We start from the raw sequence: 9,958 nt of genomic DNA, 5'->3' as shown, positions 1-9,958 counted from the left end.
GGAAGTGGGTGAGAGGAGGTAAGTACCTATCAGAAATACATTTTCAGCATAAGAAAATGTTAACTTCCAAAACGGTACTACCTTCACTCATCCAAAGCTAGAATTCAACATCACCAAGGTGGAAGGGCTGTTGAAGGCACATCAATCTCAAATCAAGCAGAAAGAGACTGCATTGAAAGAACGAGTGTGCTAGAATATGAAAAGAAAGCACACCAGTGGGGTATTTCTGAAACAAGTATGCTCTTTGCCCAGCAATCAATACAGTATCATAACTGGGATGAAACTGAAATGACAGGCACAATTGAAGTCAATAAAGTGATGACAGCACTGAATACGTGTAGGAAGTGCTGGTTAACTATGAAATGAATCAGTATGGTGTTGACAAACATGGAAAGGCTCTGTGTATGCAACCACTTTCCTTTATACATATGTGTCAAGGGAAGTGCCTTGGGTTACATCGGGTTACGCCAAGTGCAGTACAGCTGGGCAAGACATCCAGGGGAAGCATCTTGGATACGTTGGATTATGAAAGATATAAATTACTGTTATGAGTGCAATCGTAAGGTCATCATAACAGCCCTCTGTCTACATCCATGAATATAGTGATGGTGAGTCATAGTATGTGCCAGTAAATGAGCTAGAGAGAAAAACAAAATAACAATACATGGCTAGGGTTTAAGGACTGTGAAATGTATTTAAAGAGACCAAGAGTGGTCCACCTGGGCAAAAAACATCTAGGGGAAGCACCTTGGGATACACTGGATATGTCAAGTTCAGTCCATCTGGACAAAAGCATCCAGTGGAAGTGCCTTGCATAAGAATTTAAGGTCAACAAGTGCGGTCAGTCCGGGATAAAAACATCCAGGGGAAGCGCCTTGGATACATAAGATTAGACCAAGCATAGTCTGCCCAGTCCAAGGAAAGCACCTTGAGTTATGTCAGATTGGGCCAAGTGTCATCCATCTGGACAAAAAACATCCAGGGGAAGCACCTTGCATAAGAAATATGTGATCAACAAGTGTGATCTGCCTGGGCAAAACATCCGGGGGAAGTACCCTAGATACTGAATATTATTGTATAATCATTGTGCGGTACTGTAATGATTATAACAACTATAGCCCTCTTCTCACTGAGTGGGTAAACATGGGCTAGAAAGATTTGTTTATCAAAACCCACTCAAAAGGAAACCTCCACGGTCCACCACTCCAGTAACTGGGAACTGGAAGTGGTAAGGATTCCAATGCTGCACTAAAACAGAAAGGAGGAGAATATGCAGAATGACACACTGGAGACAGTGTAATCGGTGACTGCGATTCCCTATTTTGAAAAGCAGATAGACCCCAATTGTAGGAATTGTGGTCAGTAGGGATTGGTAAAAATCCACATTTGCTTTATTCATGGGGTGCATGAGTGATAGTACTTTGTAGATGAAAGTAGTAACTTTTACTAAAAAGCTGTTGGTGGTCTTACAGAAACACCCCATATCAATTGTGAGTGTTACAGAATTATTCATATCTAATGCAAATATAATACGAAGCATACCTGACCAGGCAACACCCGCATCCTGAAATATGATATGTATCAACTAAAAATACATAGGAAAAGTAGTATCTCAACTTACCACAGTCAAAAATGAACAGACACGTGTAGAATCGCCACAGGAGGAAGACACAGCCAGGTTGTTCAGATAATGTGCAATGAATGTATTGGGAGTTGTCCACATTCCTGCCTAAATAATCTCCCTCAAAAGCCAGCAAAGGCAAGCAGCTAAAAACATAGTTAGATGATGAATTGAGTGCGAAGAAACATTGTTGTACAGACGACAACCTTCCAAGAACAAGTCAGAATATACCAGTCGTATGAGTTAATGAACCCAACCAGTGAGCACAATAGGGGACAGATCCTGGGACACAGAGGGAATCCTTGGAACAAGTAGATGGGAACGATAAAATGAAAGAAGGAAGTAAGAGTCACGTAAAATCTCAGGGAACGAACCGGACAAAGAAATCTATCCAGAACCAAATGGGAGTACAGGTGGGAAATAGGAGAGAAGCCAAAACCACCTGCCCAGGCAGAAGAAGTCTAAGAAAAGAATATACAATCAAAATAGAGAATAACATAAAAGGAATGGTAAAGGTTGTGGGATAAATACTGGAATGATGATGATCACAAGCAAGGAGGAGGACTTAACAAAAAGATGGCACAAGGAACATGTAGCAGTAGGTTCAAATGGAGAACTGGATAGGGCATGAAGGACAAAACTGAGATCCAATATGGCAAAATAAAGGGACGTGGAGGACAGACAAGAGGAAAGGAACAGAAAATGAGAAGAAAGCTTCACAGATAGAGAAGAATCAGAAGGTGTTTAACAGGACAAATATAACTGGAAACATTTGACATGAACAAACTCTGATCAAACAACCAGGTGAAAAACTGGGAAAGATGAGGTACCAAAGGACAGGAGAGGCAGAAACCACGGTAAATAGACCAAGGTCTGAAGGTAGGCCACCATCTCTGGTACACAGATAAGAAGGAAAGTAGAATGGAATAGAAAAGGAAAGACGTAACACAAGGGGTGAGTCCCTGAGCTGAGGAAAGGGACCAGACAAATCACACATGTGAAGATGGAGTTTAGTGATTTTGGATTGAACTATGTTTGATCTTGGTTGTTGGAGGAGAGACTGGAACAGAGGTACGGTCAGGGGATGTTGCTCCAGTAAGGGCCAGAGCAGAGGGAACCATATTTGAGCAGGCCAATACAGAACAACGAGAAGGACTCAACAAGGTGTGGTTTGGATATGGGAAAAGACTGGATAAAAGTCTGATTGGAGAATAAGCATATAGGTGAAGACTCCCCAATCCTGACTACTCCCAGAGTTGAAGGGTGTGGAACCAGAGTCCAAAAGGAAGAAATTTTAGTGTTCCAGTGAGTGGCAAACATCTCTATGCAGCGTTCCCAATTGAAAACACACTTTCTGAAATACCGGTTGAAGAAGGGACCACTCTATGGGGAGAACATGGTCGGATTGAGATAACCAATCAGCCACCAGATTCATAATACTGGGAACGTGACACACCAATAACACAATGTAGTGGTCATGGGCCCAGTAAAGATGATCCAGAGTGAAAACACAGAGATTTGGATTTAGTTCCCCCTTGTTGATGATACCGCGAATGACAGTGAAATAGTCAGAATGAACCATAACCACCTGCCCTCTTAGGAGTGGGAGGAAATAATACAGAGCCCAAAAAACTGCCAAAAGTTTCAGGATGTTGAAAATGGAGGGTAGCCTCTTCAACCGGAAATCTCTTGTGAATCGAGGAAAGCCCCCCAACCCACCAAGGAAGCATCAGTAAACAGATGTGACTTCAGACAAGATAGAGGAATGGGAACCCCCCAACATGGTCAGTTCCCTATTGAGCCACGAAGCAAGGTTGGCCCTGATCCCAGGGAGGAGGATAATGGGATGGTCCATTGGTCATGTGAGCGTGACCCAAGGGAATGAGAGCTCCCAAGGAACCCCACATCCCCAAAAGAGAACCTCTCATGCAGTGAGAAAAGGAGAAGGCTGAGCCCGATGAAGATGGGAATTAAAGAAAAACCCAAATGGAATAAGATATTGAGTGGGATCAGAAAACCCCACCCAATTAGCTTCCCAAAGAAGTAAGCAGGCATGATTGACCGACTGGGCATGGGAAGAGGCAAGCAGAAGCCAGTCACCCATGAAAAGAAGAGTCCAAAGACCCAACAAGTGAAAATGATGGGCAAAAGAGCATACCACTCGACAAAACACATGGAGCCAAAAAACAAAAACTGAATGGCAGTGCCAAGAACTGGAAGACATGACCATCATGGGTGAACTGAAGAAAACAGCATGACACTGGAGCAGTTGAAATATGAAGATAGGCATCTAGGATCCCAAGGAAAAAACCCTGAAGTAAGAGGTAGGACTCCATGACGAAGCAAGGCAGCTCCAGATAAAAGCTCAACTTGGACAGGTCTATGGTCTCCAATCTCCCGTCATTCAAGAGACAACAGTTAGATGAAAGTAAAACCCTGGTTGAGTGGGTACCACCCTTTTAACAGCCTCTTTGTGTAGTAGGTCTTGAACAGACTAGGCAAGATGACTGGAAGAGGTATGATCCCGAGGAGGAGGGAAGGAGATCTGGGAGGTGGATTGGGGGGGAGCAGAACTGAAGGCAGAAGCCTTCAGATAGAACCAGTAGAACCCACGGAAATGTTGTGAAGTGTAGCCAAAAAAACACAAACCAAACATACTTAGAGAAAGTACTCATTACTAACAAAAACCTAGAAATTTGTAGAATCTACAACGTACATAAAAAAATGTACCTGCAAAACCATGAAATTCGACCTAAAACATAAAACAATAAGCAACACCTAAAGTAAAAAAACAACTAAAGGAACTTAGAAGATGAAAGAAACGTGAATATGAAACTTTTTTTTAGTCCACACAAAGAACCGGTAAAACAAAGAACATGAAAGTAAAACCTACCCTAAAGAACATGAGATATGAAGTGGCCCACACAAAATTTGACTCAAATATAATGTCCAATTAGATGTGATTAGTAGTAATGAAAGGAAGTATAAACAACGAACTAATACACCCACTAAATTGGCCAAGGTTACAATTACACAAACAGTAACTATCGTGCAAAACCCATACATAACACAACAAAGTAATAACCAAACTCTAAATGGAAATATAATCTAAAGTAACTTAGATGGTAAAAGACCTAAATTGTCGCATGAGGAAATTAGGTCAATCTACTCAAGCTCACATAAACTCACTAAACATGGGTATACCTACTGGAAGTGAGGAAAACTTACCACAGAAGAATGATACCTAATCAACCAGATTACATGGAGACACGGTAACTTGTGGAAGGTGCCATAGAAAGAAATTTCCACTCAGGAGTTATATCCTTCCTCAGAAAAAAGCGTAACATGAAAGGAAGAAATCAGCGGCCAAACGTGAGACAAAAACTCCCTGCAAACTAAAGCCTGTACTTCCCAGCAGACATTACTGACCCTGAGACCTGTGAACTCGTGTCAGTACCATTGTTGCCTGTCTCAGGAATTTCATCACTCGTCATATTAAATCTTGAATTCATGTGAACAAATCAGAATTCAGAAAACAGAAATATTTCTAAAACAAATGAGTAGAAACAATGGAAATCAAATACAAGAAGTTAAAACTTGTAGTTGAAAATGATATAAGTTTGTGATCAAGCACAAGCAAAATTTTATGGTCACATGGAGATCGAGTTAAAACACACTAGAATGCCAATTGAGAATGTAAAAATTGTTCTAGAATAGTAGAGAGAGCTAGCTGAACCAGTATCGATAGCACAGGACGATTAGTCACATGATCAGCACAAGTTCTGAAATGGTACAAAACTGATGGGGTATAAAGACTGGTGTACTGTAGCAAAATTTTGTTAGCAATGCTAAGAGGGCAGACCAAGATCGAGATAGCACCATTTTGGAAAAAGAAATCATCACTTTTAGTTCCTGGTCACTTTTCTTTGACACATATTGTAATACTTGTTAAAATAAACTCAAAACTTCACACATATTTAAATATATCTAGGTTAAAAAAAAAATGCTGTTTTATGGGTATAATGACTTGAAACATTACCAAAACAATCAGATTTTCCTTACAACAAAGAAAAGTACTAGTACAAATCACAGTAAAATTACTCCCTAGTAGACAAAAAATATCATCTAATGACCATAACACACAGTTCTCACAGAAGTTTTGAAACAAACAACAGAAAACTACAGATGACAGACCAATGCCATGACACGTTTTTGAAACTTTGCACCTTTAACACTAATCTATAAAAGTATAGCTACAACATTTCAAATATTTTTAGAAACAATTATCAGCAAAACTACAGAATTCAATAATTAACTCTTATGGCTCCTGTAAGATGCCCATGTTATTCATTCACCAAACACAAAAATAAATCAAGATTCTAATTCAAACTTTAAAAAAATGTTTAAATTATGTTTGAACACATATTTACACAACTCTTAATAACCAAAATAAATTACCTTCTCTTTCTCCTTGGTAGCTTGCCACAACAATTTTCTTTTCTGCTGCTGTTCGGCATACTTTAAGGGATTGACAGCAGCCGGGTTATAGTATTTAGGCAGAGATATCCCGGTCAAAGCTTGGGCCTTGGCACTCATGGCAGCCATCTGCTGTTGCAAGGCCATTTGAGGGGTCATACCAATTGACCCAACATCGTTTAAAGGAAGGTTGCTGGGTTTCTCCACTGGACCACCTATAAGTTAAAATATTGAAATAATTAAATACTTTTTTTCCTTCAGTAAGCATGTATATTTATTTATAGCTAAATACATTTAAACACTTTGCTTACTCATCCACTTCATATAAACCAATGAGCGTCTTACAGCTACTTTATGCAATTGTAATGAATTTTATAGAAAATGGTTGAAAAATATTTTTCATTCAATGTAATTAAAAAAAACACACTTGACTTTTGAAAATTATTGTCCAGAAAAGCAAGTATTTCATCAAAAAGTTAAATACTTTTTAGCATATACACAAGTTTATGAACACCAAAAGATATTAAAAACTACTTACTATTAGAATCTTTGGAATCTCCTTCTTTTGAGTCTTTTTTTGCAATACTGTTTTTGTCATCAAGCTTAATTTGACCACCCTGCCTATACATCTGTTTACTCTTACTCCTACTACGACTACGTCTTGGACTATGTCGACCTTTGCGGTCTCGGCCACCATAGCTCCTTTCCCTGCTCCGATCTCTACGATAACGATCTCTGCTCCTGGATCTTCTGCCTCGACTTCTTGATCTGTACCTTCTAGGAGGACTTCTTCCATGTCCTATTCTATATCTGCCCCTACTATGACTACGAGTCCTGCTCCTGCTTCTCCTCCTCCTCTTATCGCTGCCTTTTCTTGGACTTCTAGATCTAGATCTTGTCCTCCTACTACGGCTTCCACCTAAACGACTTCTTTCTCTGCTCTTGCTTTTTCTGTGGCGTCGTTCTCTGCTTTTACTACAGCTTCGACTCTTACCTCGAGAAGAATCGCTACTGCTGTTACTTGGACTTCTATCATGCCTTTTCTTTACAGTTTTATCATTTTCGGGGTCATTGTCTTTGGAATCATTCTTTTCAGATACCTCTTCCTGTGAAAAAATGGGCTTTTTCAGGAAATAAGATAAACTGTGTTAGTGCAAGTTCAAAATAAGATTCAAACATTCACTGAAGCATAAAAATCTGTATTAACATCAAAAACTAGACTTTTATCACAGGTTAAATTACTTTACAATCACGATATGTAACGAACTTTCTCTTTAACTTTCATTTTACTCTGTCACACTGTCTCTTATCAGTCACACAAGTTTTTTCTACATCTGTCTGATCATTTATAATTCATTCAAAATACACAAATGAAGGACTGAATCACATTACCATTTTGGAAGAGCTAGATAAATGTAATAACCTTGTGAGAGTTGATAGTGAGTTCTATGTTGCTCCTACTCATACACTTACATATCCTGCTATTACTGATGGTGTAATATACAATGCCACATGCATCTAGATTTCATGCTGAAGGTTATTCAATGAAATGATAAACAAAAAAAATTATGGCAGGAGTATTTGGGGGACAACTGTGATAACTTTCTTTATAGTTTAACACTCATAACATGTTGCACACATTTCACCATAGTTTGCATATTGAGGGAGGGTGAACTTTAGCTCTCTGTCCCCAAATAAGAAATTTTTTTTAGGTCTTATGGCCTTTTACATTAAAATAACCATAATATACGATATTCTCTTTTCAATGTCAACATCCACAGGCATTAAGAAATTCTCAAAATGTTTTAGTGTTGTGTGTGTGTGTGTGTGTTTGTAGTTTATTTTTTACAACACTGAAAACAATCTTGTTTCTTGACTATTAAGCATAAAAAAATTCTGGTTAATTATTTTTCATGAAAAACATATCTTACCTTTTACTAGTTCAAGGATAAAAAGCATATAGTTTCTTCCAAACACAGGCCATTTGATAATGTGGATTCTTCGGAATTTTGAAATTGTGAATCACCCTTGGTAATTGCTGTTTAATGAGTTACACCTTAATTTGAATTTTTATTCTTTTGTTATTGTAAAGAATATTAATACAGCAGAGCATCATTCATAATTTCAGTCAATTAGTAAGAACAAATTTGCTGATCATTTACAGTTCCTTCTTAACTGTCCAGTTTTATTCATTATCAATTTTTAATATTGTTTAAGGAATGCGGAGCACTGATAATTTTAACTGTGAGAATCCCCAATGCCTGTAGTGTTAAATTTACTCAGTTTAAGTTAGCTGTTCACCCAAATGAGGGCTTACATACTGTTCGTTACTGCCATGCTTGGAATTAGGGTCGACAACTTGATCAAATATCAAGTGTTGTTTACAAATGATTCTTACTTGTATGCTGCAGCTAAAGCAAGCTGTAGTCTTCATCACTACAGCAATGTATAAATACCAGTTTGTAATAAATCAAATGCATTCAAACAGCTACAACCTAGCAACTGCTACTAGTTCAGAAAAAGGCTGGGTAAATGAAAGAAAATTAATTTTTACACAATTTTGCCTCATTTGGCTGCAAAATACTAGCCACATAACAAACCTGACATATAGTTCATTCCACCAAAAATTTAAAAACATTTATTGAAAGAAGGTTAAAAAAAGAAGTGTTTACTACTTAGGTTTTCCAATGTTATTTGTATATTTTTATAAAAAAGAAATAAACTCATAACAATAACACTAAGTTTCAGGACTGAAGGTTGATCAACATGACCATTCCTAATACTAACAATGTTTAAAATATAAGAGAACACACTTTCACTGAAACATAAACTCCGTTTTGTTTTAAAAGTCTTTCATGAAAACTGAAGAATGTTTGGCATTATTTCTTTACTGTTAGGTTCTGAACTTTAATTTTTTTTTAGTTTCAACCACTTCTTTCTACTATTTAGTTAGACATTCTTTCACAAAACAAAAAACTCAACCCTTTCCAGCTCCGGCATGCCCAGTGTACCATCACAATAAATACATCAACCTCTATTGGAGAGAAGTTGTATCTTTATTTCAAATTCAGAGAACTGTGTGACTAACACTACAGCCCAGCACAGTGTACAGGCATCAACTTTATCAGAAGTACATCAAGCAAAGTGAGCTCACAAGTATCAAAACACAATGTGTTGTAGAATTTTGGTAATATGGATTCAGACAGGGAAAAAAGGTTTTATTCTCAGAGAATTTTTCTTTTCTTTTTCTGTATTTTTTACGAACTTAATTGTACAATGTTCATTTGACCATTACGATATAATCAGAAGTGTTTTATAAACCTCACAACCTACTTACTCTAGTCAATGCTGGACGTGGTTAAGAGTTTGTGAACCTCACAACCTACTTACTCTAGTCAATGCTGGACGTGGTTAAGAGTTTGTGAACCTCACAACCTACTTACTCTAGTCAAGGCAGGACGTGGTTAAGAGTTTGTGAACCTCACAGCCTACTTACTCTAGTCAAGGCTGGACGTGGTTAAGAGTTTGTGAACCTCACAACCAACTTACTCTAGTCAATGCTGGATGTGGTTAAGAGTTTGTGAACCTCACAACCTACTTACTCTAGTCAATGCTGGACGTGGTTAAGAGTTAGTGAAATTTAAAATGCTGTTCAATTTAGTGTAACTGTGCTATTATACATAACTCTGAATGTACAAGATGAATTTCTAAAAAATTTGGCAAGCTTTCAGTGAATGTAATATGTCTGTTGTACACAAAAAAATTGAATCTCTTAATAAAGTATTTTTATTAAAGATTTGTCAGTGAATTTCCAAAGCCTTTACCAATGAATGAAAGGGAATTTTCATGCTATAAATAAAA

General features: G+C 37.8%; 1 protein-coding gene and 1 long non-coding RNA gene across 5 annotated transcripts in view; one reads left to right on the top strand and one right to left on the bottom strand.

Annotated features, from left to right (window-relative positions):
• LOC106465432 (arginine/serine-rich coiled-coil protein 2-like) overlaps window positions 1-9,958 on the bottom strand; it is a 23,638-nt gene that overhangs the window by 3,628 nt on the left and 10,052 nt on the right. For 3 of the 4 annotated variants that reach the window (XM_013925661.2, XM_022393331.1, XM_022393332.1), the window contains exons 4-5: window positions 6,636-7,218; window positions 6,080-6,312 (exon numbers count right to left, since the gene is read on the bottom strand). In XM_013925661.2, coding sequence (XP_013781115.1) covers window positions 6,080-6,312; window positions 6,636-7,218 — 816 coding nt within the window. The remainder of the gene's footprint in view (window positions 1-6,079; window positions 6,313-6,635; window positions 7,219-9,958) is intronic. The other variant, XM_013925662.1, reaches the window with a different exon arrangement.
• LOC111087269 overlaps window positions 1-9,958 on the top strand; it is an 18,809-nt gene that overhangs the window by 8,015 nt on the left and 836 nt on the right. The window contains exon 2 of the long non-coding RNA XR_002611971.1: window positions 2,359-2,361. This is a non-coding gene — a long non-coding RNA (uncharacterized LOC111087269). The remainder of the gene's footprint in view (window positions 1-2,358; window positions 2,362-9,958) is intronic.

This window comes from Limulus polyphemus, unplaced genomic scaffold (assembly GCF_000517525.1).
Source record: "Limulus polyphemus unplaced genomic scaffold, Limulus_polyphemus-2.1.2 Scaffold1941, whole genome shotgun sequence".
Classification (NCBI taxonomy): Eukaryota; Metazoa; Arthropoda; class Merostomata; order Xiphosura; family Limulidae; genus Limulus; species Limulus polyphemus.
The sequence above is the reverse complement of the archived record's forward strand: the minus strand, read 5'-3'. Positions and strand labels throughout refer to the sequence as shown.